We start from the raw sequence: 26,785 nt of genomic DNA, 5'->3' as shown, positions 1-26,785 counted from the left end.
AAGATGGGGTGTTGCTAAAAAGGGGCCTCATTTGAGAACCAGGGTTGAGAGCAGACTGCAAGGTGAGTACGGGTCAAAATCCACAATTCTCAGACCAAGGGGAAACCAACCTAAGCCAGGTGGTATGACAGGACTGGGGCCCAGCATCCTGTCCTCCCCCACTGAGGGGGCCCTGGGGGGCTCAGTGGCCATACTTTGGGTCTGGAAGCATCCACATTAAAAAAGAAAGCAGGCTTTGATTCACCTGCTTTATCAGCATTTCTCTTGGTCAGTCAAGTCGGTGACAAAGAATGGCTCTCCTGTCATCACTCCTTTCCTCCCCTTTCTGACCCACACAGAACATTTATACGCATATTTGCAAGGGCACACCCAGGGTCTCTAAAGCAAGTCCAGCTGCGAAGACAAGGGTTATTTCAGACTACAGAGGATGAACACTGACTTCCTTACCTACGCACCTGCCTTTGAAGCCTTCACCGGACACACAGCTTGTCCAGGTTTTACTCATTGTGGCCACATCCCTGTAAAGGAGACACTCTATCCCCATTTGATAGACGAGAAACTCAGCTGCTGATCTGCAGAGACGTGAAAACCGCTCCCAGGGGCAGGCAGCAAGGGCAGGGCAGGGTACACCCTGTGTCTCCAGTCTGCCACTTCTAGGCTCGGGCCCCAGTGCCTTTCCAACGACACCAGGGGTTGGCAGGCTTTTTCTCCAAGGGGCCTGGTAGTAAATATTTTAGGTTTTGCAGGCCATATGGTCTCAGCTCTGCTGTTGTAGTGAGAGAGCCCTGGACAGCGCGCCAACGAGGGGATGTGGCCGTGTCTCCATAAAACTTTATTTATCAGAGCAGGTGGCTGGCTGGACCTGGCTCACAGATCTGAGAGGGAGGCCCTCGGACCTCCTCCAAAGCCGCCCCACCTTGACGCCCTTTTGTGATCACTGCTTCTCATGAACCCCAGAGAGTCCCTCCCTTGCTTGCAAACCCGCTCATCTGTGCCACGCCCGCGTGCATTTCCAGCTCTTGTGTGAATCTCTTTTGGCTCCAGCACAGGAATTCGTGCTCCTGCCTTCCCTCCAGGCCCATTGGCAGGTGATTAAGAGCCCAGCTAGACATTTCTGACAGCAGTGGCTGGCAGGAGGGACCGTGTGGAGGAGATAAGCGAGTGTGTGCTGGGGAAGGGGATGGCCATGTGGGACGTGGGTTTCATTCCTGGAGAGGAGTAATAAGCATGTAATTGCCTTTTCAGAAATGCTCAGGCTGCTGGAAAGCCTGTTTCTCCTACACGTTGTACGTTCTTCAGAGCAGCAGAGACTGGCTCACCCAGAACGGGGATGAGCCAGATGAGTTCTGGATCGGCAGGTGGGGCTGCCTTGTCCCAGATGATCACTATAAGCTGTGTGATGTTTGGGAGCCAAGAGGCCGAGTAGGACAAGACGGAGAGTGTAGACTGATCCCACCGGCAGCACGCTTCCCCTCCTGAGGGGGGCAGAAGCACATCTCTGGGGGGCCAGTCCCAGACCCAGCAGGACTGTTGACGGGTAGAGAATTCAACAGGGGCCCCTGCCTGGCATCTCTAGATGAGAGCATCCTTATGTGCTGCCAAGGCCCCCTGGAAATCCAGGCACAGGTGGGAATTGTCCAACCTTCAGCTTTGTCCTGTGCAGAGGGGTGGTCTGATGGTCTCCAAGGCAAGGAGACCAGGGGCTCCTGGGGGTCCCCCGCTTCTTCCTAAACCTCTCTGTTCCCTGCTATATTGTTGACCCATGTGGGGGTATGAATGTTGGTAGCCAGGTTTTAGATAGAACAGTTACAGAAAAATCAGCTTTTACTTGGAGTTCAGTCCCCTTTTGATGAGCACAATGCAGGCATACAGGTCTGTAGATGGAGTATATTTTTCTGTCATGGGAAAAGATCCAACACCGCTTTGCTGGGTTATAGTTGCAAAACGCATCCCTCCGGCGTGTATGTTCCCGAATCCCTGGCCGTTTCCCTCGTCCATTCTGCAGAGACGCTGTCCGCTGGGGACACTGCCTGAGCACCTCTCCCCCCAGCTCCAGTCCGGTTCTGTACCGAGTCTCTGGTTCACGTGCAGTGCTGCTAGGTTGTCAGGGCACTTCTGCTCGCATCCTTTTACTTCACTTCCATGATGACCCCATGACCTAGGCGGCTCCGGTATCATGCTCCTGTTTTACAGAGTGGGGAACGGAGATGGCAAGCTCAGTATTTGGAGTCGCCCAGGAAGCAGGTGCCAATGTGACTAGGATGCCAGCTCTCTTGCCTCTGCCCCAAGCTGCCACTGTCAGGACGGGCTGGGCTCCGGGCTGGGGTGCGGGCCTCTGGACAGGGAGCCACAGCCACCTAACCTCAGCAGGAAGCCCTTGCATCCCCTGGACCTGCCCGGTCGTGACCGTCACGACGTGTCGCTGTCGACTGCAGGTTCCTGATGTGGGACTGGGCCATGTGATTGTGTGGGCGACCCCGCAGCCTCCTGCCAAGCCCAGGCCCTACAGGGCGCAGAGAAGTGGTCATTAAACGAGTGAATGTCAGGTGACCCTCGGCCCTCACAAATGACAGCAATGACAGGAGCCGGTGAGGTGTGTCAGGTGTCAGAGCCTGGGCATGACCGGTCCTGGAGGAAGGGTTCTTTACCAATGAAAATGAAAGCAAAACCCGCTCAAAATGGGCTCTGGGGCGGACACATTCTCAGCCCGAGCCCCATCCTGGACTAAGACGGCGCCGTTGTGTGCTGACCCAGAGCTTCCACTGTAGGGGGGCATGGCATCTAACTCCTCTCCTCCCCTCTGTCTGTCCCTGAGGTCCTCTGCCTTGCAGGTGTCGTTCATGCCATATTCCCATTCCTGCGGACTCTGCAGCCAGAGCAAAGTGTATGTGGCCATCATTCTTCCTGAGTCCTTCGGAGCCGGTGTTCTCGGGCACTGGATATGGCAGGGGACCGAGCTGCTGGCCTCCCTACCCTGTCCCTGCTCCCGAGGCTGCTACCCCCCGCCCGTGCAGACCCAGAGATGTGCTGCCCCCAAGGCCCAGGGCTGTGGGGAGGCTAACCTCACCCTTGTCGTTGTAACTACAGATGCCCTCATTACTCACGCAGACGGCTCACCCTTGTTTAACAACATATTAAACCATTAGTCTCTGTGCCAGTGGGTTCAGCTAGTTCACAGTGGCAAAAGCTGATCATTAAATCCCCTTTTCCCTGCTTAATCTCTTTTAAATTGGTTGCTTTTTAATTTCATCAAGTGTCCTCTTTCTCAACCATTCTGTCACCCGCCCTGTGTCTCAGCACGGGCTTGTTTCCAGGTGAGGGGAGCCAGGCCTTCTGCGTCTTCCCAAGGCGGGGAATGTCGGGGGGGTGGGCCTCTTCATGACTTCAGGGTCACTGGAGCAGGACCTAAACAGGACCCTCTCCCTGCAGAATGGGCCCCCAGTCCAGGGGCTATGAATGGGTTACCGGTCCTGCTTCCCTCTCACTCAACTCTGGCTCGCTCCTGAGGCAGAAGATTCCAGTCTTGAAACCTTTGCTTGGTCAAGAACCTGGGTCCCCTGCAGGTAGAAATAAGAATCTTGTGTTTTCTTAGCAGGAAATCCAAATGCTTATAAAAATGGATAGTGTGTTATGTGCATTATTACTTGCAGTAACTTGGCACGTCGTTAGGGCTATAATGGAGTCTGGAGAATTCGTATTCTGGGCTTGTGCGAAATGCTTGTGGTGGGCAGGGAAGGAAGGTGGCGGGGGGTGGCGGTGCTCAGGGTCTACTGTGGCTCCTGAGCAGGCCCTGTGGGCCACGGGACAGGCAGTTCCAGCTCTCAAGGTCCCAGGGCTCAGGGCATGGGGATGGAGAGACTTAGAGTCATAGGGAGTTTCTGAAAATGTGGGGGCAGAATGGATATATGAGACAGAAGTGCCATTAGCAGGATGACCATGGGGCCAGAGAGACTGGGGTACAAATGAAAAGTCTGCCACGGTCAGCTGGGAGGCCTTTGCTCATCCGGGAAGTGGTCACGGGCTTACTCCCATTGCAGGGCTGCTCTAGGGGTCAGGGGAAAATGAGCATAGCTCACCTAGCGCAGAGCCTGGCTCATTGAGGGCTGATGGCTGACGTCCACTGAGCAATGACTGCACGCCAGGCATGGTTCTAAACAGGACAGGTATTACCTTGGGTCTTGGGTCAGGATCCACACCACAGAACCTTGTGAAAATGACGTGAGCCAGAGCTCTCCCAGGAGCAGGGGCACGAGGGAAGGCGGCAGGGCAGGGGGAGCGTAATTGCCCTTGCTGTGCAGAGCTGGGTCCTTGGAAACGACCTTGGGTCTGGTCCCACGAGGAGCCCAGAGTGAAGTCTGCTTCACCTTGGCACTGGCTGCCTCCCGGGACCCGGGACAGAAGTTCCAGGAGATGCTGGTCCCACTCGGCCGAGGGCAGTTCTCTGAGGAGTCGGCAGCCAGAGCCCTCAGCTGCTGGAGGATGGGGGATACAAGCACAGTGGATGGGAAGCGCCCCTGTGCACCCACCACCGTCCACTGTTCCATCCAGTACAACCCATACACCATCCAAGTGTCTTTGGGATTCATGTTGGGTAATTTCTAGGGAAACCTGTGAGGGAGGGGCTAGTGGAACAAACTAGGGTTGTTCCCGGGGCTGGACCTGACCCCTCGTGTTGCCTTCCCCATTAGCGATCCTGGATTTCCCCCACTCCACCTGCCCTGAAGGCCGGTCTGGGTGGCCTGCCTGGCAAGGTGACCTGGACTCTCATTCCCAAGGCCCTGGCTCTGTTCAGTTGGGACGTGCAGTTCCTGCTTATTGCCCCTCCTCTCAGCCCCCAGGGAGTCACCTGAGTGCCAAGCATATGTCCCCCGTCCCCGCCACACAGTGGCCCAGCTCCTCACCTCACCTCTGGCAGCCGTCCTCTGGGCCTGCTGGTTTCCTGGTAAGAAGAATCGAAACTAAAGAGGTGGCAGCCATAGCTTCAAGTCTAAGGGGCTCTGTCCCATTGGGTGGGACCAAGAGGTAGACATGTCCCCTCTCTGGGACCCAGTAGGTCCAGACCTTGAGAGCCTCAATTGTGAAGGAAAAAGGCACAGGCTCCCTGAGTGCGGGAGCAGTGAATCTGTCCTCTTCCACCTCTATTCCTTGGTATTCAGGCCCAGGAACCTCACCTACTGATCATAAAGCCCCATATCCTGGCTGCTGGTGCCTGGCAGCTCTCCGAGGGATGGTGTCCTGTCCCCTCGGGCATCATCTCTGTGTTGGTGTCTCAGCGACACTCCCAACAGTCTGGCTAGTTCTGGATGGCCTGGTATGTTTTAGGACCAGTGGATCTATAGTCTTGTACCTACTGCTTTCCCCCTCTTTGACATAAAACATGGCCCTTGGTTTGAGACCATGGCATGGGGAATTTCGGCTGAAAGATCAGACTGCCCGAGAGCCACCTCGAATGGCACCTTTATGACCCTAGACACAGCCCTGCTATTACCGAAAAGACAGTTGACAATCTCACCAGTGTTCCTGCTGATGCACTTTGTCTTGTTTGGGATCCAATTCCAGATCCTATGTTGCATTTCGTTATGTCTCCTTAGTCTCCTTCCACGTGTGACAGCTACTCTGTCTTTCCTTGTCTTCCCTGACCTTGACACTTTGAAGAGTACTTGCCAGTTATTTTGTACAATGTCTCTCAATTGGGTTTGTCTGATGTTTCCTCCTGATTAGATTGAGCCTTTGTCAAGAAGGCTGTGGAGGTGATGCTGACCCCCCTCCCCACCCCAAGTGCACCATTTCGGGGGAAATGTGATACCGGTGTTTGAGTACCGTGGTGGGCACCACGCTTGGCTAAGGTAATGCCTGCCAGGTTTCTCCATTTAAAAATATCGTATGTTCCCTTGGGGCGCCTGGGTGGCTCACTGGGTTAAAGCCTCTGCCTTCAGCTCAGGTCATGATCCCAGGGTCCTGTGATCGAGCCCTATATCAGGCTCTCTGCTCAGCAGGGAGCCTGCTTCCTTCCTCTTTCTCTCTGCCTGCCTCTCTGCCTACTTGTGATCTCTCTCTCTGTCAAATAAATAAATAAATAAAATCTTTAAAAAAAAAATCATATGTTCCCTTTGTAGTTAATGGAAATGTTGAAGGAATGTACTTTGAAATTCTGAAAAAATCCTGTTTCTTCTCAAATTTTTTTTTAAGATTTTATTTATTTATTTGACAGACAGATATCACAAGTAGGCAGAGAAGCAGGCCGAGAGAGAGAGGGGAAGCAGGCTCCCCGCCAAGCAGAGAACCCGATACGGGGCTCAATCCCAGGACCCTGGGACCATTACCCAAGCCAAAGACAGAGGCTTTAACCCACTGAGCCACCCAGGCTCCCTCTGTTTCTTCTCAAATTTTAACCCCCCTATTTTAAGATAGATGATTGTAGTTTTTATGCTGTTTCATGGACACTTTTCAGAACATGGTGTTGACTTCTTTGTGCAGTGCTCCTGTTGGGAGAGGAATTTGGGGCGCCCCATGCAGGGGGAGGCAGCTACCTCTCTGCTTTCACTGGCAGGGAGTGCCCTGACAGCCTGCAGAGCCTTTCTCCCTGAGTCCTTCTCTCACCCCCTCCCCTGCTGATTCACGCTTGCTTGGTCTCCTGTTTCCCTGGCTGTTCTCCCTCCTGTCTTCATCTGCTCGTTGATTATTTGTGAGCCAAAGACTTCATGCTAGGGATGCTGCCTGCTCAGAAGTCTGCACTCTCTGGGCATGTGGTAGACCCAGAGAACTTGGGAGAGATTTCCCCGTATTTCCCTGATGAGGACATAGACCCCGATCCATGAAGAGGAGCAGTTGGGTCGGGAGGACCCAGTGCCAAGTCTAGAACTCCGCTTCCCGACCTGTCGGAATGGCGCCCCATTCATTCCTCAGGGCTGGTCACACGGAGATTCCCTCCAGGCTGTCAGGAGCTGGCTGCTACCTGTCACCGGCTCCTGGTGGGAGGTGAGGTCCTCACGTTCGGTCTTGAACTTCTCGACCTCTGTCCTGAGGAAAGGGGGCTGCTGTCTGGCTGGTTGGAAACTGGGGGCCCCACACCCCTCTGTGGGGAAGACTTTTCCCTGCTCTGACTTGCAGCACCAGGACAGGGACCTTTGTGAGAGCCCAGAGTACCCCCTGAGCTCTCTAGATGCAAACTGTCCTCCTCTTGCCTTTTTCCTGGTGGGGGGAGTTGGCACGCCCATTTCCATTCTAGTTTTTAACCCTCTTCTTTGTGATGTGCAAGTGCCTGCTTTTTGCAGACGGAATTTTTATTTAATCCTTAAACCCTGTGAGACGGGCATAATTCTCTTGCTTTGCAGGTGAGGGAAACTGAGGCTCAAGTCTGTTTAGTAGCTTACTCCAGATTGCATCAATAGTAAGTTTAATGGCCAGTCCCACAGCTGTTTGGGTTTGTTTTCGTCACGAAATCGACTCGGTGCTCTACTGGTTCTTATCTTTCATTCCCTTTTCATTTCGAACGGTTTCTTCACTGGCCAGAAGTTATCATCTAGCAGATTCGTCAAAACAGGCTCACGTGTGCCGTCATCCCTGCTTTCTCTGATGGCGAGAACGTCAGCCTCTTGCCTTCACACCCGAGCCACACCCTAACAGGGGAAGATTGTCTCGTGTCGCATGTGAAGTTAGCCTCTTTGGCATCTGTCCTTTGTCCTCTGACGGCAGACGCTGCTCTAAGCGAGTCTGAGGTCAGTCGGTGTTCTCCCTCTCGCAGGTGACTCGTCAGGTCTGCCCAGGTGCTTGCTGACCTCTGCCTTGATTTTCCGAGCTCACAACCTAAGCCAGGACGTGGCTTTGCATCCGCTGGTCCACATCAGTGTTTCGTGGAACCCTGCAGCAAGTTGTTTCCTTGTGCGCCTTCTGTTCTTGACTCATTTCAGGAGGGTCATTTAGGAAAAGGCAAATACCTTGCGTGTGCTTCGCCCGTGTCTCTGCTTCACGTTCACCAGCTTTCTGATGTTGGCCACCTTTGCTGTCTCTACCTGGATTTTCTCCCCTCCGGTTGCGTTGATAACGGAAGCCTTTCTCCCGGGCCATCACCGAGACTCACCCCGGACCCAGCGCTAGCAGGTGGCACAGCAGAACTGGGACCCTTTTGCCCGTACAATTAATTAGATTCTCTGCAGAGTCTGCCCCTGCTTCTTGAAATTTCTACACGTATTTATGGGCTCTGCAAAAGTGTGTAGTGGTTCTCAACTGTATAAATAGCCCTGCATGTCACTTCTTTGTTTTATCATCTAACCTTCTAGCTCTTGTCTTAGTGAATTCATGTTCTTAGGTTCTAGAACATGAAGCATGTTCAGGTAATTTCTTTCTGTTCCTTAGGTCCTGTTTTCTTTCACGCTGGGGTTTTGGTGTGTGTGTGTATATGTATGCGTGTGGTAGAGTTTATTATTATTATTATCATTATCATTATTGTTATTGTTATTGTTATTTTCATGCTATGCTCCCCTTCTGTTTTTGTTTTCTCCTCCCAGCAACATGACTGCATTGTGGCCATGCCCTTGGTCTTCGTCTTGCTTGACTTCCTGACCCTGATTAGGGCAGGGCTTTCTTAGCATGTCTGAGCGTGTTCCCTTCCCTCCACAAGGCAGAGTTGGAGGGGGCTGGGGGGAGCTCTGTGTTCTACTTCCTGCAGCCTGAGCATGCTGGCCAGGGGAGGGTGAAGCGGCCGAGCTGGTCTGGGGCCGTGAGCCGTTTTTATGAGGACCCCCCACCCCGCCTGTGCCAGACGCAAGAATCCACAGGGAAAACCCACACTCCTACCTCTGAGACATACCAGCTTGGGACAGGAAGACCCAGTAAGCAGGCAATTCTAGTAAGTGCTGTGACACGAGGGGGACATTTTTAGATTGCTGGGGTCAGATCCTCTCAACTTTCTTCGCGCACAGGCGGTGGCAGTTTAAGATGAAAGATCCCAGTAAAGACACCTGTGTGGGGGTCCAGAACCGAGCCGGATGAGGCCGGAAGTCGAGGGAAGGACTTACAGCCCATGGGAAGGGCTGGGACCTGACTGTATTTCAGAGGAGTCACTCCAGCAGCAACGTGAAAAATTAAGTGCACGTCTAAAGACTTCAGTTTCCCAGAGCATATCTTTGGGGCACCTCTGCAAAGAGGCCAAGGAAATATATTTTATACTTGGAGCTGAAGCATCAAGGAGTTGAAAAGTTCCTAAAATGGGCTGACATCCCCACCCTTCTCATCCTCTCCCCATTTCACACACCCTCAGCTTCTGGGCAGATGCTGAGACCCCCGACTTTCTCTCCCAGGGCTGTTCCTCGTGGACCTCTGCAGACACTTTCCAGGTCTGCCCAGATGGCAGCCGGGGCTGGGGCTGTGCATCTGGACAGTATGTCAAGACTGTTGTCTTGTTACCGCACAGGTAACAAAGCCAGGGACCAATTACAGGGTCCCTCTGCACAGCATCCTCATTACTGCGCTCAGCATGAAACAGGCAGAGGCTGGCAGAGCAGGAACTGGCTTCCGCCCCCTAAAGGCTAGCTGGGCAGGAGGAAGGAGGGCATCATCGATTTCTTCCCTTTCAGGCAGGTTTGCCCCTGTGAGCCCATCTTCACAGGGAGGCGCCCACTTCTCCGCACTGGGCCTGACAGCCAGGGGCCTCCTGGGGCACCAGGGTAGCACTGGATCTGGGATGCTCTGAGCAGAACTTTGCATCTGTGTATCCAAGGATGTCTCTCTGGGGAGAAGACCCATGGCTCCCATCACTTTGCAAAGGGGACCATGTGTTGTCGGAGTAGTTAGGAAGACCTTCTCTCTCTCTCTCACCCCTACATCTGATGGCCGGGGGAACCCAGCAGAGACCCAGAGAGCAGACGTGATTTGCCCAAGGACACAAGGACACCCACTTCCGGGGTGATGGCAGAGGCCGATCTCCAAGTCAGATCTCCTGGCTCCCTCCAGGACCCTCCTCACTGCCTCCTTGGTGAGACCACTTCCTTCCTGCACTGCGGACTCAACCTGTTTCTGTGCTTTGCTAACACGTGAACATGTAGCTGCTCTGTATTGAGTGCTTGGTGTATGCACAGCGCAGGGCTCTATAGTTGACTTGTAGTACTCCATTCATTCATCAACCTGCATCATGGTAGGCTGCTGTGGTGCTCTCCATTGCCAGGGAAAGGTTAAACCACTTGCCCGAGGTCACAGAGGTAGAAACCAGAGGAGAGGGATGGCAATCCCAGCCCTGTAGGGCATCTGCTCTTCCCAGACCCCTGTGTGGCCACTTCTGTGTTAGAATCCTGTCAGCCTGGCCCATCCCTGCAGGCCCAAGCCAGGACCTGCGTGCTTCCCAAAGGGTTCTGACAAGCCCAGCCTTTGCTGCCTTCCCTCCTCTGGGCAGATGCGGCCGTGACAAGTCCTCTGTAGGCAGATGGGGCTGATTTCCCCAGCCAGGCCTGCTCCTTCCTTGTTGGCTGCCCTTGGGCATGTCTCCTTCTCCTCCTCTAGCCTCTGCTTCTCTATGACATGGGAATCATGGCATCCAAATCCTGGGGCTCTTAATGAGGTAATTCATGTCCGCAGAGTCATTTATTCAACAAATGTTTGAGAATCTGCCATGTGCCAGGAACCGTGCAGGTGAGGGAGAAGACATGGTTCTGGCTCTCAGGATGTCAATGGCTGGTCAGAGAGGCAGACGGGAAAGAGATGCTTAGTCAGAGTGAGCTGGTGTAGGCCGGGGTGTCCAGATGCCTTCAAGGAGCGGTACAAGGGTCTAGGAGAGTATAAGCAGAGACTGATTCAACCTGAGGTCTGGGGAAAGCCTCTTTAAAGAGGCAACACTTGGTCTGAGGCTGATAGATGAGTAGGATTGGGTCAGATAAAGACTCTTCCAGGCGGAGAGCCCCACAGACATGGAGCCGTTCAGTGGGGTTGCCGTAGCAAAATACCACCCACTGGGGGGCTTAAACAACAGAAATTCCTCCTCTTGAGGTTCTAGAGGCCTGGAGCCCGAGATCAAAGTGTTGGCTGGCAGTGACATTTTTCCCTGAAGCCTCTCTCCCTGGCTTGCCACCTTCCTGCTGGGTTCTCACATGGCCTCTTCTCTATGTGAGGACACCCCTGGTGTCTCTGCCTCTTTTCATAAGGACACCAGTCATGGGGGATCAGGGCTCTGCTCTGATAGCTATTTTAACATAATCCCCTCTTCGAAGGCCCTATCTCCAACCAGTAGCACGAGTTAGCCCCCTCCCCAGATGACCTCATTTAACCTTCATCACTTCTTTAAAGGCACTATCTCCAGATGTGGTCATATTCTGAGGTCCCAGAGACCTCAACAGATGAATCTCAGAAGGGGGGAGAGACAATTCAGCCCAGAACAGGTGGGAGAGAGCCGGTCTTGTTTTAGAAGCTGAAGAGGCCAGGGAGCTGGAGGAGAATGACCAAAGGGGACGGGAGAGTGGGATGGGGCTGGAGACTTGGCAGGGCTTGGGGTGGGGGGTTGGTGAGGGCACAGCAGTGTGGGGACAGTATTCCGAGCGCTGAGGGAGCCACTGGAAAGGTTTGGAGATAGAATGGGAGAGAGAGGATCAGGTGTGATTTTAAAAATGTGTCTCTGGAAAATGGGTGCTTGGGGCCAAGAGTTGAAGTTCAGAGTTGGGTCTTCTTGCCCTCGAGGGGTGGTTGCTGTAGAGATGGGGGAGGGAAGGAGGATAGATGGAGACCCATGTTAGGATGTGGTGTTGGGTTAGGTATGGGGGAGGGGCAGTTCAGGTGATCAGGCTGAGGGCAAAGGTGAGAGAGAAAGATGGTCTGATTCCTCTTGGAGTCACTTCACACATAATGGCACCATTCCTTCCTGTGGGAAGGACAGGGGGAGATGCCGGCTGGGACGGGAAGATCGAGCATTCCGTTTGGAACCTACTTGGGGGGAGACACCCCAGTGGGCAGGACAGGCAGGCCTTTGTGTAGTGCAGAGGCAGAGCAAGGAGGTCGATCTGGGAAGCTGTATGGGGAGTTGGCCACCTGTGGGAGGCGTTGGAGGCACAGGAGTAGAAGAAAGTCACCTGTGGTGAGCAGGTAAGGAAGCAGGATTTAATCCATTAGGATTCCAACATTTTGAAGCCGGGGAGGGGAGGAAGCCAGCAAAGGAGATGGAGAAGAGGCCAGAGCATGAGGAGGAGGCTGAGGAAGCCAGGAGACCTTGGCTGGTAGGCAGCCAATCACTGTGGATCCCTTTCCTTGACGTTCTCTCCGTCTTACTGAATTTTGTCTTTATTTTATTTTATTTATTTATTTGACAGACCAAGGTTACAAGTAGGCAGAGAGGCAGGCAGAGAGCAGAGGAAGCAGGCTTCCTGCCGAGCAGAGAGCCCGATGCGGGGCTCGATCCCAGGACCCTGAGATCATGACCTGAGCGGAAGGCAGAGGCTTTAACCCACTGAGCTACCTAGGTGCCCCTGTCTTTTTTTTCTGAATAGCTGTTGGCAGTTTCCCTCAGGTGACAGAACTCAGTAAATAACGAATGAATGAATGAGCACACATGCTCAGAGCAGAGGAAGAATTGCAGGTCTTATGAATGGGCCTTGGTGGTGGGGGTGGGGGGGACAGGACGCGTAACTACCCTCACCTCCCTCCTGCAGCCCAGGCACTGATTTTGTCCAAGTGGCTAGGCTGGGTGCGAGTCTGCTGGAAACCCACAGCCCTGTGGAGTAGAGGGCCCTTTGGGGAGCCACATCTCATGCCTGTCGGTGTCCTGGCCTGAGCAGGACTGAGCTAGACGCCTTGGCTGCCTGTGCAGGGAGCCGCCTCCCCCAGCAGGTCGCCGGAGTCCCTGTCGCCTTTCCTCCCCGAGCAGTGTCGACTACACTGTAATCACACAATTATGATGCCATTAAAATGTCACATTTGGAGAAATCCATATAAACAAAGCATTAACAACCCCTTGAAAATTGCAGTCTTTACCACTAATGACCTACTTTCTCTGCACACCGCGCCCTCCCGCCACCCCCACTCGGCTGCTGCTTTCCCCAGCCCTGCGTTCAGAGGTGCTCTAGAAGGTACGGTCTGTTGTCTCTGCTGCCGGGAAACCCTTGATGTCTAATGTGCCGGGAGAAGCTCCGTGACAGGGCCAAAAGCAGCCAGGCCAGGGGAGCCCAGTGCTGAGCCACTTAGTGAAGGTGACCAGAGGAAGCTACACCCAGGCAGGGCCAGGGTCCTGCGGGAAGGGCCCTAAGAGAGAAGCCGGCCCTTGGGAAGTTGAAGAAAGAAGATGGTGTTGAAAAATCTGAAAGGTCACTTCATGAGTTGGCTTGGACCTCCCTTCCCTGCCCCATCTTGGGGCACTGAGCTAGAACCAGACAGGTAGTGCTCATTTCACAGCGTAACACAACAGAGGAGGAAAGTGTCCTGCTCTGGTACTGTGGGCCAGAGGGCTCTGGATCCCTGCTATCTTGAGTCCAGGAGGAGACATAGGTGAGCTGGGCAGAGAGGCCCCGGCCAAGAGAGACTTGATGGTTTTAACTTCGTTTCCCAGAAGAGTGCTCTGGGAAATTTCACATACTGAATTTTCTTTGTCACCGGAATCTAATTTTAATGCTTGAAGAAAATGGATTACTTAGAGGAATGTTATGTATGAGTGCTCTTATAAAATAAAGTGAATGAGTGCTCTTATAAAGTAAAACATAAACCAAAACAGCTCTGGCAAGTAATTAATCTCTTCCAATGTATCTGAATTGCAAATCTGGATTCCCATAGAGTCCCGGATGTGATTAAAGTGAGAGGATGCCTAATTCTGACAAAGCGAAGAGGAGGCCACCGTGGATTAGAAGCAGTTGGGTTAGTGTGTAGGTGTTTTAAATAGTGCACTGGCACTTTCCACCCCCTCTCAGTTCAGGCCTCACCTGCAGAAGGGATCAGGCCCCATACACCCTGATGAGTGGACAAGAATGGTTGGTGACCAGCATGTCATCTGGGGAAAGCAGTTATTGGTGCTTCCTAAGTGAGGGAGATGAGGGAGTCTTGTTTACAAGCAAGTGCATCCTAAACTCCCCTTTTATAGTTCCTATGGCAGGGCATGGACCGTGTTCCCACTGCATCCTGAAGATGGTCAGTATTTAGGACAGGCTCAGGAGGGTCTATGTTTTTCTGCCCACTGCGATGATCACTGGCTGTCTCGCCTGCAGCACTCAGCTTGCCCTCGGGCAAGGCAGGCCTCCCACCCTCACCCAGATTCAGCAGGCAAGCTGTCTGGGCACTCGGGTCTGTTTTTGACAAAAAGATCTCCTTTCATAAAAGCCGACCAGCGGTCCCCCGTGGGGTGCTGCCAGATAAAGTCATTTCAAAGTCATGTACACCAATCCCACACCTACATATTCAGCAGCTGACCTAGTTTTGAAGAAGCTGGAGGGTATCTGGATGTCACCTTATTTACAGAGCAGCTAGAAAATGCGCTAAGCTCTGGGCCCCTGCTGCACGCGATATCTGGGGAGATCTAGCCTGTACATTGGAGGTGTGGAAGAGAAGGGAACAAATTCTCCTCAGCCGAGAGCTCGAGGCTTCTTGCTAATGTCACCTTTGGGGAATGAATGACAGGTCTTAGGGGATATTGGAGCCTGAAACTCCTTTTCTAGCCAGAACGCAGTTTAGCGTGCTGATTAGGACAGGTGTTTCAGGCTAACCTGGCAGAAAGTATAGGACTGATCTGGTGGAATCCCTCCTCCCTTTTCCCTCCTCCTCTCTAGGCGGTACTGGGCAGTGGCCACTCCGCCAGTGAGCCCCTGCCATCGCAGGTCCCTCTTAAGGACCCAACAGAACCCCCCCCCCCCCGTCTGGGCTTCATCCCAGCATCTCTACTTACTTGGCCAAGTCCCTTGAGACTCTCAAACCTCAGTTTCCCCTTCCGTAACATAGGATTCACAATAGCACCTTCTTCAGGTTTGTCTTGAGCATGTGATGAGTGACCTTTCAGGACAGAGCCTGGTGCATAGTAAACATTACAGGTGTGAGAATTGATCACCTTTTCAAGTCAGCCCTTTCCCTGGCCTTCCATAGCCATCTGCATCTTGATTTCTCTAAGGTTGCCTTTGCCTGGGCAGAACACAGAGGGAGATTTGGGGAAGCTGCAAACCTTGCTAAACACATTCCTTGTGAGTATAGCTGTTAGACTAGCCAGTCCAGCCCTCAGGAGCCAAGTCCCAGGAGGCCTGGAGAAGATACTCTGGGACTGATGTGTCTGGTGGAAGAGACAGGCCCACAGTGGAGCAGAGAGCCCTGGCAACCAGGTGCCTTGGCTTGTTGGGAAATTCTTGGGATGTTAAGCAGGCTCAGGCTTCTGACCTCACCCCCAAGTTTCCCCAGTTCTGTCCTCAGAATCGCCCACATTGTTCTGTGCGGTCCCGGTTCCCACCTGCACACCTGTAAAATGGGGGTTAGCTCAGGGGTCCTGCAAAGTTCCGTTTATGTCCTTCCAAAGGAAAGGGAGCCCTTAGCTATTATACTTCTTTTTTTTTTTTTTTTTTTTTAAGATTTTATCTATTTATTTGACAGAGAGAGATCACAAGTAGGCAGAGAGGCAGGCAGACAGAGAGAGGGAAGCAGGCCCCCTGCTGAGCAGAGAGCCTGATGTGGGGCTTGATCCCAGGATCCCGGGATCATGACCTGAGCCGAAGGCAGAGGCTTAACCCATTGTGCCACCCAGGCGCCCAGCTATTACACTTCTTAAAATAGTTTTCTGTCTTATCATTTGCATAGCCCTTGGGTAGACCCGCCCTGCCAGGTCCCAGGACACATGACGTTGGTAATGACCTAGGGCTTTCCTCCCAGTGGACAGCCAGGTGATGCGTACAGTCATTCACCTGTGGATGCTGTCAGAGACCCCATTTCTACCACAGGGAAGGAAGAAGCTAAACATAGATTGGTTGACTATAAATTGCTTTTTCTCTCCATTAGCATTCAGTACCCCCCCCCCAAATAATAGTAACTGTAGCAATGTTGACAATAATAATATGTTACATATGCATTATGTTTTGCCAAGCAATTTTTCAGGCCGTATCTCATTTCTGAGATCTCATTTGGGCCTGTAAAATTGTGTGGGGTACCCTCAGGGTGGAGGGAAGGACTGACCACAAGCAGTTGAAAGGACGCGTGGAACACAGCCAGGCTCCGGACCCAGCTTTTCCTGACTTGCATTCTCTTCATGACATCAAAGAAACGGTGGAGAAGGATTATAGGGTCATCCCTAGTGCGGCACTCCCCCTTCTGTGCCTGTCTTCATTCTCCCACACACAAACCCTCTGGTAGCTGCGATTCTGTCCGGTGAAATTGGATTGAAATATACAAAGAGCCCCCTGAAGGAGAAAAGAAATCACAGAAGCATCCTCTGTAGTAAGAGCACTGTTCCCTTCCCGTCATCCTTCCCTCCTTTATCTTTCTTCACTTTTCTCCTTTTATTCCATTACTGCCCCCAGGGTCACCATTTGGTGGCCTTCAGCCAAACGCAGCCTGTGGGTATATTTTGCCCAAAGAGGAGATTGAAAGAGCCTTAAGTAGACAGGTTTTGTGTGGTATGTACAAGGTATTCATTTCTGTTCAAGGCATTTCTGTTCTCAGTGACCCTGAAGGCCTGTTCTTTTGTGACCCCTGCTAGATCACCTTTGTTCAGTAGTGTCCCTTGACAATTGCCTGGGTCCATAGCTGTTCCTTGAGGCAAAAGAGCTTTCTGATGATGCCTGGTGATACTTCCCAGCCCTGCTAGGGCAAGGGAGGGGAGAGGAGTCTGACTTTGGAGGAGAGATTTCTTCTGTCACTGAGAAATGCAAATCTTGTTTTTAGTGTTTTATTCTTTCTTTGGAGAATTTGCTTCCCTTGGGGCAAAGCCCTGACCTTGAGGTTCCATCTCAATCCTGTAGGAGGCCACTGTGGCCACGTTGGAATACGACTGCAACATCCCCTGTCTGAGGGGATGCCGCCCTCAGTCTGATGAGGTGACCGTGCACCTAAGATGACTCACTGTCCATGCCAGAGACCGTGTTGCATGTCCTGTCCTGGCTGGCTGGAGGCTTCCCCTCCTGAGCCCACGTCCGGTTCTGCTTTTCCCAAGTCCAGATTCTCTGCTCAGTCTCTCCTGGACACAATTCCATCTCTTGGTGCATTTTCTCCTCCAGCATCAGCCTCCTGGTTGGGGGCAAATCCAACTGCCTGTGTCACTGACAAATCCTCTTTCTCCTGAGCCCCATGGGGGTACCTGGCTCCCTCCCCTTCTGATCTCTTGCTTTCCGGGTTCCAGACCTGGAGGGGATGAGGCTTCTGCTGTTGCGGGGGGGGGGGGGGGGGGGGGGGGGGGGTTGGCTTACTGCTCTAGTCTTTGAACACAAAGAAGAGCATGCAGAAATGAATGCTGTGGGCTGGGCCAGCTCTCTCTCAGTCCTCATGCCCCCCAGCAATTGGGAGGGATTCTTTAAGCAAGCTGTAAGCTATTTGAGATGCCTGTCCACCTAAAGGAGCTCTGGGTTGTCTTTCTTTGGTGTTGGAATTTATAGGACTTTGGGTGGGAAGGGAGCAGACACATCGGCATTGCTCCCTGGCACCTGTGGGGGAGACAGGCCCTCTTCCCCAGTCACGCAGACTTAAATCTCCCCGGTACCTCCCTCTCATGCTAATCAGTAAGCAAATTAATCTCCATATAAGGTCCAAATTATGTGAGTTTGGTTTTTTCTATTCCAGAAACAAAAGCTGGGCTGCTGTCCATTCCATTAATCATATTATATTTCACAGTTGGAGTTTTTAGGCAATTATAATAATTATCAGAACGTCTCCTCTTCCAGAAAGCTCGCAGCCTCCCCCCAAAGCCGTATTTGCGCGTGGTGTGCAGTTGGGATACAGGCGGTGTGTGTATGTTGGGGCAGTGGCTGGGAGGAAAGAGCTGGGCAGTAGTGGCTCTTGTTGTCAGAGCCTCAGTGACACGAACTGGAGGCAGACGGAGAAAGAGACCAGTGTTCGAGAGGGTTCTAGGCATGGCGTCCAGGCTGGCAGACCTTCCAGGGGTGCAGAGAAGCCATAACAAGCAGCTCCCAGCAGACCCATTTTGTAGGCGCCTGGCTCTAGGGCAGGGGCAGGGGGTGAAAGGAAAGTAGGGGAAGAAATGGAAGGAGCAGGACTAGAAGAGTAAACTCATCCCTGCTGATTACACGCTACCTCCTTTGGTCCAAGAAATAGCCTTTTCCCCTCCATTATATGTCCATTCCATCCTCCACATTCTTTAAGGAATGACTTTCGTATAATTAATACTAACCATTAAACTACAGCATTAAAGGAGCAATTGCCTAATTCTGAGGAAAATTTAAATTTATTACCAGCACCCGAGATAAAATGAATACGGAAGAGAAGGAGAGAAAACCCTGCAGAAGATAAATAGAAAGCCAAGTGGGATATTGACTTGATCCTTCTCCAGTGCAGGGTAATTTGGCTTCTAAAGTGAGTTAGATCATAATAAATTAAATTTAGATTTCTGCACATCAGTTAAATAACTCCCAAGACAGAATTCCAGCCAGAGGAAGAGGTGATAATACATGGTGGAAATATTAAAATGAAGATCTTATCTAATAATCCATAATTGATGTGCTGTCCCTAGATGAGGGAAAAGGATTTTCCAGCTCTTTCCTTTGCCATGAGCCCAGGTGAGCAAGGGAGGGGCTGGCTGGCCCTTCCTTCTTTGCTGGAGTTGGTCTTACACGCCGTGGCGGGAGGGAGTCCATTCCCAGGGTCATTCCTTTCCCAGCCCGTTCACTCTGGGCAGGATTTGCATAGAGATGTGCTGTCCTCTTCACTCTCTGGACTGGCCCTTGGAAAAATAAGGCCCGTCCCCAGCTGGGTGGGCATTAGAATAACACTGGAGTGAGCAGATAACTTCTACATGTTTGGTTATCACCATCCAGCAAGGGGGTAAAAAGTGGCCGTGGATGAATGAAACTCCTTGATGATATTGAAGGAACGTGAGCTTTGAAGCTGGAAGTCCTGGGTCAGAGTCTCAGTAGCAGACTCGCTATGTCCGTGGTCTTAAGCAGCTCCTTTGTTTCCTTGACCCTCAGTTTTCTCACCTGTGAAATGGGAACAACACAACTGGCTTGCCTCCCTCACAGAGGTAATACAGATGCTGCATTCCGGTCAGAAACTTTGCAGATAAGAGTAAACTTTTCTGTTTGGCCGGTTTGATATTGACCGTCAATTGTTATTATATTTTTTTCATTTCTAAAAGTGATGCTCAGTTCTTTTTCAGTGAACTTTGGTTCTTTGCTAATTTTTTATTCCATATTTTAACCATTTTATCTACAGTTATGCTTTCTTTTGTATCTGTAATTCTTGCACCTGAAGTCTTTGGAAGATCTAAATCTGTTGTTTATAGTTTCCACTAAAAAAAAGTACTTATTTCACTTATTTTGGAAAGCAAGAGAGAGAATGCAGTGGGGAGAGGCAGAGAAGGGAGAGGGAGAGAGAAACACAAGTAGCCTAGTGCTGGGTACGGAGCCCAACACGGGCTCATTTTCACAACCCTGAGTTCAGGACCCTGAGATCAGATCGGAGCCAAAACCAAGAGTCAGACGCTCAACTGACTGAGCCAACCAGATGCCCCTGATCTTTTTTATTGTGATTTCGCCTTTCAGTGAGCTTTGTGGAACTCCTGAGAGTGTAAATTGGTGATGGTTTTCTCCAGATAGGATTTACATTTGCTTCTGGCAGGAGACAGATTCTGGTTTAATATTAGAAGGAAACTTCTAGAAGTCGTAGGCCTTCGAAGCTTGGAGAGGGTTCCCTGGGACCTGTGTCCCTGGCTGGACCCAGGAGGGATGCCTACTGGACAGTGGAATATTATGCTGGAGTATCAAATATTGGATGGATAGATGAATTCTGTCATCTTTAAAATAAGCTCTATCATTGTTTTCAGTTCTGACCTCCTGTGTGTTAGCCTGGCATCTTCCAACCTTCCTGCAGTAATCTGCCCGTGAAGTTGCATCCTTTCTGCCCTGGCTGGGGGGAGACCAGTCTTCCACCCAGGAAGAAAAGGGATGGACCAGTGGGGTGATGATGAAGGAGACACAGAGATCCTCTGAGGGGGGAGATCCCAATCAGAGAAAGAACTTGGCTGAGAAAAATAATGGGAAACACATAGATAGTCTTTGAAGATGGCCAAAGGAAATGGCAGGGAGACTCGGGGAAGGCAGTGTTGCCTCATGGTCGGGAGCAAGGCAGTGGAGCCAGGCTCCATGGGTTCAAACCCTGGCTCAAGCGCATAGTACCTGTGAGACATTGGCCAAGTCACCTGATCACTCTCTGCCTTGGTTTCCCCAGTTGTAAAATGGGAATGGTAAAATCGGCATCTGTGATGGTGAGGGTTAGATGTAAATGTTTATGACATGTGATAGGTACCCCCAGAGTGTTAGTTGTTTTATCTTAGGGTAAGTTTGAGAAGTTTTATTAAGGATCAGCACAGTTTAGAGTAGGATAGAAGTTTCTTCAAGAAATGGAGACATTCACATTCTAATGGGTGGGGGGGAGACCCAGGGCAATGAGAGAACTAGTAGCTGGGGGTAGAAGAGAGGGAGACAAACACATTAAAATCATAGAGAGCCCCATAATCAGTCTAATAGTGCTGAAGCCAAATAATTAGCCTGCACGAGAAATGAGAGCAACAGGCCAGGGAAGGTCGGAGGAAAGGGGACTTGGGGCGTCTCCTGAAAGTACAGTGGGAGGAAAGAAACAAAGCCACTTAGATGTGCTTCTGCTTGTTCATTTTTGGTGCCTAGTTATTTAAGCTGGGCTTTGGGTGACATAATCAGATACATTCTGTTGAAAAGATCATCTTGGTTTTCTGTGCGTGACATCATACTTACAGTTGGAAACGCACGCACTCTAGGTTGAATAAATTCTGGTCAGAGAGGCAAGGAAGATTTTGCCTGTGGGTCGCGGGTGGTGGTGGGGGCCACGCAGGAGGGCTCAGAGCCCTGGGGCGGGACCTTGTGGGGGGGCTTCCTGGTGGGAGAGAGCCGTATTATCACTTTCTGTAACAGCAAAGTTTGCGAAGGTGCACATGCGGGTCCTGGCAGTGCCCCGGGTGGTCACAGGAGCCAGGAAGCAAGGAATCCAAAGCCTGGGTACCATGTGCCGCCCTCTGGGTCCTCAGAGCCTGAACATGAGGCCTGGTGAATTGAAGAGCTTGGAAGCCAACTCCAAATTAGTACTAGAAGTATCTGGGCAAGTCTGGAGCTCTTTAGAAATCCTGGGGGGGCCACAGCCACTTCCCTCTGCGGACCAGCAGGGAAAGAGCAGCTGTTCCTTCCCGTGGGCATGCCCCCCACCTCGCTCTTCTCCACTCGCTCTCCGCAGAGGACATGCCCCCGATTGGTTTCCGTGGTAGAGCAGACCGAGGTGTTGGGATGTTCGGGAAGGATTCAATCAGCAGTCCCTTCACTTTCTAGCCATGAAGCTTGGGCAAGCCAGACAACTAGCCTCTTCCTGCTGATCCCTCTCTGTACAGATGGGCTTGTGTATGCATTCTGAGGCAATATGTGTGGGCCGCCTTGTAAAACAGAAATTATTATTCAGATGGTAATGTTAGTATTTTAAACACAGTGTCACTATTATTTAATACATCCAGATATTGTTGTAGGAAAACCAAGCTCCCAGGCCAGGGAGTTCCCCCAAGTGGATCTCAGTGCAGCAAGGTGTGAAACCGCTCTGTGCACAGGACCGTCAGAGGGAGTGGTCCCCTGCGGGGAAGTTTGGAGTGATTGTTCAGTTTTCCTCACCAGCCAGGCTGTTACTCTGGCTCTGGGCTTTCTGGGGTCCAGAATCAAGCTGAGTTCCCATGGCCCCCTTGCCAAGGAAGCAGAATCTGCCAGGGATGGTTTGCTGCCTGTAGGGTGGTGATTGCTGTGCCAAGGAAACAACCCGGCCTTAAACCCTCTTGGCCCTGAGCCTGGTCTGGTGTGAATAGAGAGTAGGGGACGAGACCAAGAGGTCTCTACCTGCCTTTTCTCCAGCCAGTCCCTGGGGCCTGCTCCTCCATCTGCTTCTCCAGCTGATGCATGGAACCTTCCGTCAGCACCGCTGCTGTTCAGCCCTTCCTTTCCATCAGCCTCAATTCCTGAGCTCCCCTTCCAGCTGGGCTCCTTGTGGCAATCTCTTCCCTCCACTTCGTCCAGCACCTGTGGCCAGAGGCCCTTCCCCCTAACCTGCTTCATACAAACCGAGCTGTGTTGCAGAGCTCGCTTTACTCACGCGCTCTTTGTGGTCCACATTCTGGCTGCCCCATTCCTGAGCTAGATTCTCCCTTCCCCAGGTCTTCCTACCCTTTATCTGGGTTTTCACTACACATGTATTTTCCCTCCCACATCCTCCTAAGCAAAGCAAACTGCCTGCTCATCCTTCAAGCACAAACTGATTTGACGCTTCTTCCAGGCAGCCCTCCCCATTTCCCTCACTCCTCTGGTAGAAGCGGTAAAGGAGTCTTCGTGCATGTCTCTCTACAACCTTGCTGGGACCTTCCATCTCTGCATCTCCCCTCCGTAGCACAGAGCGTTGGAGGAGCTCACCCCTGACTGAGAGACTTGCAGTGAATCTAACTGGTAACGAGCCAGTGGAGATGGTACCGGGTCCCATGATTTCAGGGGTGACAGCTGTCAGGCTGTGACATTGCACAGCTCAGGCTGGGGGGGGCGTGGGGGGTCTCACACTGTACCCCCTGTGTAGCAGCAGTATCCCAGCACGTTCATAAAATCAATTATTGGGTAAAAATCGCTGGTTTCCAAAGCTTCATTTTGTGCTATTAGCAAGAGAATGCTGTTTCGAAAGGAGATAACGGAGAGAGAGAGAGAGGCAGATCAATTACCAGATAAGATCGAGTGGTGCGTGAGATAAATATGCACATCGTGAACCACGCCACAGAGCTACCTTCTGGGGTGGGGGGGCACCTGGCCAGCCATCTGCAGGGCCTGCCCTGAACCTTTCCTTCAGGTTCCGCACGTCCAAGAGGGCTTCCTGGTCAGCGACAGGAGGGACGGGGTCCAAGCAGCTTCTCACATTTGCACCATAACCAGGGGTCAGTAACACACGAGTGAGCATCCCATCCTTGGGGACGTTGCTAGCGCCAGGAGCCCAGCCCTCACATTCTAGGGCAGAACCTGGTCAGTAGGTTCTCCCCAGAGACAGATACCCAGCCTCCCCTGGCAGGGACCATTAAGGGAAGCAGCCAGTGTGCAGAGGCTCCAAAGCCAAGAACTGGCGTGGTCAGGGCAGCCAAGGCAGCCCGGCTCTGGGCTCGAGCCACCCCCTTGCTGTGTGCATCCCCTTGCTTTCTGTGCTGTGCAAATGCACCGGCGGGCCCAGGAGGCTGAGCTCTGCTTTTGGCTTGACCCCTGTCCCACCTGTGCAGACAAGCCTGGAACTTTGGTGAAAACTTATCTTCCCAGCTCAGCACAGAGCATCTGGGGAGGACAGAACAAGATCATGAGTACACAAGCTACCTCGTACATATTTCTAAAGCACTGTTCCTGCACTGATGCTTCTTAAAAATAATCCCAGCTTTAGGGGTACCTGCCTGGTTCAGTCGGTTCAGGGTCCGACTCTTGATTTTGGCTCAGGCCATGATCTGAGGGATGGAGCCCCCTTTGGGGCCCCGCACACACAGAGCCTGCTCGGGATTCTCTCTCTCCCTCTGCCCTTCCCTCTGCATGCTCTTTCTCTCTCAAATAAATAAATAATCTAAAGAAAAAATAATCGCAGATTCCTGGGTCGGGTCAGAGGAAGAGGGGAACACGCAGGCATCCATCCGGTGGGGAGCACGCTCTTACAGATGGATTGCCTGCGTCCTATGGCGGGGGAGGGGGAGGATGACGGTCCTAGTCCTTTTGTACCTGCTCCTGTGCCAGCGCTTTTCAGCCAGGTGTTCTCAGATTACCCTGGCAAGGTGGCCTGCGGGCTCAGGGTGCTAGAACCCAAGTCCCAGCCCTGCCAGCTTCCTGCAGGTGGGATCCTGAGCAAGGTACTTAGCCCATGGAGGCTATTTTCTTGTGTTCGTCCTGGGACCACATCCTGGGACGACCGGGGGGAATGAGTAATGGTTCCAGCACAGCGCCTCGTGCACAGCGCTCAGCAAACGGCAGCTGCCCTCACCGCATCGCCCTGTCTGTTATCATCGTCGCTGAGGTTTCATTAACCTCCTACCTCTGGCCCCATCCTTGGGCTAAACTGTGCCGGGGAAAACCTATTCTCTGCAGCTGGGCAGCAGCAGACAGAGAGGGCTGGGAGAGGGGCTGGGAGCTCGTCTCACTGACTTCACATTTGTGCTCTGCAGACTTTGGACTCTGACTGGGAAGACCCATGGGACCAGTTTGATGAGCGGCAGTATCTGAATGCCAAAAAGTGGCGCGTGGGTGACGATCCCTATAAGCTGTATGCTTTCAACCAGCGGGAGAGCGAGCGGATCTCCAGCAGCCGGGCCGTGCCCGACACCCGCCATCTGAGGTACCTCCCCATACTCCCACTTGTTACTCTCTGCCCTACCTGGTGCTGATGACAGAGCAAGGGCAGGCCGGATTCGGGGGGTGGGGGTGGGGTGTTGTGCCAAGGATCGGGGCAGGCACACGCAATCTCCAGGCTGGATTGGGGGGACCCAGGCCAAGGATCATGGCAGGTACACACCACCTGCAGGCTGGATTCAGGGAAGGCTGGGCCAAGGATTGGGGCAGGCATAGGCCGTCTGTTGCCGGCTGGACAGTAGTTAATGTTCTCTGTGCTCCTCACTGCCGTGAGCTACTCCCAGCGCCTCCAGGGGGAATGGGGGAGACCCCGTTCACCTGCATTTTGCCCCCCTTCACGTGGTGTCCACTCCAAAATCATGGAGCACTAGAAACCCTATAGCCTGGGCTTGGTTTCCCTGCCAGATTCCCACCGCCTGGTCTGGCTCGGCTTTCAAAGGGAGGAAGGGCAAGACTGGCGGACCCCTGGGAAGTCAGGTCCTTGGCTTCTGGCTTTGTCTGTTGCTGGGAGGGGTCATTTCCTGGGACAGCCCAGTTTTGTCATGCGAGATGCGGGGCTTCTTCACATGCCCCCCGCTGTCTGCTGTGGAGCGCCCTGTTCCCACAGCCTCTGTTCTGCATCTCCTCTGTGGGAGGTCAGGCCTGACACAATGCAAAAAGCTTCATTTCTCCAGGGAAGGAGCCTTTGTGAAGGCCGGTTGCCTCATTACCAGTCCCTCCTAGAGTCAATACAGTCCTTTGCTTCCTCATGAGGCCTGAGTAAGCTGGTCCGTCTCTACCCCAGCCCCTCCCTGCTGGCCTCCCTGCCTACAATGGGGAGGCCCAGCTGCGCCAGAGGTCCCCAGGGCTGTGTTTCTGTCTCCCATGGGAAATGCACTTGGCACCAGCTCCAAAGAGCGGACAGGCATGTTCGGGGTAGAGGCGCTTGGAGGCGTGTTTAAACTGAGAGGCTGGTGAACTGGGGTCAGCTTCTCACCCTTCTGTCTTTGTTTGGGTCTGTGGGGACCCGCTTGTGGACACTGGGGTTTATGAGCAGGACAGTAAGGGTTTTCATGACTTAGGATGCCAGTCAGTCTGGTGGTGTTTAAGTTGTCAGTCTGTGAAGGGGGATGGATTCAGTTTCCCCAGCTAGACTGTACAACCCAGAGACCTTGACTTACATAACATGCATCTCATGGAGGGGCTCATGTCAATCACCATCATTCATAAAAGGAGCCAGAGCCCCCATCTCCCCACAGGGTCCTGAGCCATAAGGCATCTGTGGCTTTAGAAGTCTTCAGAAGACTCCAAGAATCTGCAAACTGAACACCCCACCCCCCCACCTCGAGGTACCCACGAGAGTGTCCTTAGCAGCAGGAAATGCCCCACAGCCAGAGATCTGAGGCACTGGCTCTACCTCGAGCATTCCCGGCTGCTGGTCTGAAAGCTTCTTCAAGTCAGAGTCTCATAGTCTTTCTGTCAGGATTCTGCAGCCCTTATCATGGCCCTTGGCATCTGATAGAACTTTCTTTAAAACTTAGGTAACCTGGGGGCAGCTGGGTGGCTCAGTTAGTTAAGTGTCTGCCTTCGGCTCAGGTCATGATCTTGGACTCCTGGGATTGAGCCCTGTGTCAAGCTCCCTGCTCAGCAGAGAGTCTGCTTCTCCCTCTCCCTCTGCCCCTCCCCGCCTGCTTGTGTACCTTCTTCCAAATAAATAAATAAAATCTTTTAAAAAGGATTAAGTAATTTTATTTCCCTGAGCAGAGACTACAGGTAGAATGGAGAAGAAGGCTGAAAAGTCCCCCCATCTTAGGCAGCCGGTCCCTCCCCTATGCTGAGTCCTGATGGTGAAACGCTCTAGAAGGATGAAGGGCCGCCTCCCAGCCAGGAAAGGAACCGGCACATCGGGACACGAGCTCTGCAGAAGGGAGGCATGGAGTGGGGGGGTTCACTGAGCAGGCAGGTTCCAGGGGACACCCTGAGCAGGACGAATTTCTGTGTTCACCCTCACCTGTGATCCGAGAGGCAGAAATGAAAGTGGTTTAAGAGGACTGGACATAGGTGCGGGATGTGGGGGAGGAACTGAGACCGTCCTCCAGGATTCCGGTTTACTGGGTCCTGTTCAAGGCTCTTTCCCAGTGTGTTGTATCTGTCAGGTACATGTGATCTGTTGGCAGAGTGGCAAGAGGGATGGACAGGATTTAGATGGAATCTAAGGCCCCTTTTGGGAAGACAAAGAGGAAAAGTCTGCCAGCCGTATGTCTGCCTCCCAGTGCTAATCTTGCCCCGTG

The 26,785-nt window shown here is 52.5% G+C and overlaps 1 protein-coding gene across 2 annotated transcripts in view; it reads left to right on the top strand.

Moving 5' to 3' along the window:
- Nucleotides 1-26,785, top strand: part of GALNT14 (polypeptide N-acetylgalactosaminyltransferase 14) — a 208,248-nt gene that overhangs the window by 111,564 nt on the left and 69,899 nt on the right. For both annotated transcript variants that reach the window (XM_045979482.1, XM_045979483.1), the window contains exon 2: nucleotides 24,332-24,501. In XM_045979482.1, coding sequence (XP_045835438.1) covers nucleotides 24,332-24,501 — 170 coding nt within the window. The remainder of the gene's footprint in view (nucleotides 1-24,331; nucleotides 24,502-26,785) is intronic.

The sequence above is a fragment of the Meles meles genome, chromosome 15, assembly GCF_922984935.1.
Source record: "Meles meles chromosome 15, mMelMel3.1 paternal haplotype, whole genome shotgun sequence".
NCBI lineage: Eukaryota > Metazoa > Chordata > Mammalia > Carnivora > Mustelidae > Meles > Meles meles.
The sequence above is the reverse complement of the archived record's forward strand: the minus strand, read 5'-3'. Positions and strand labels throughout refer to the sequence as shown.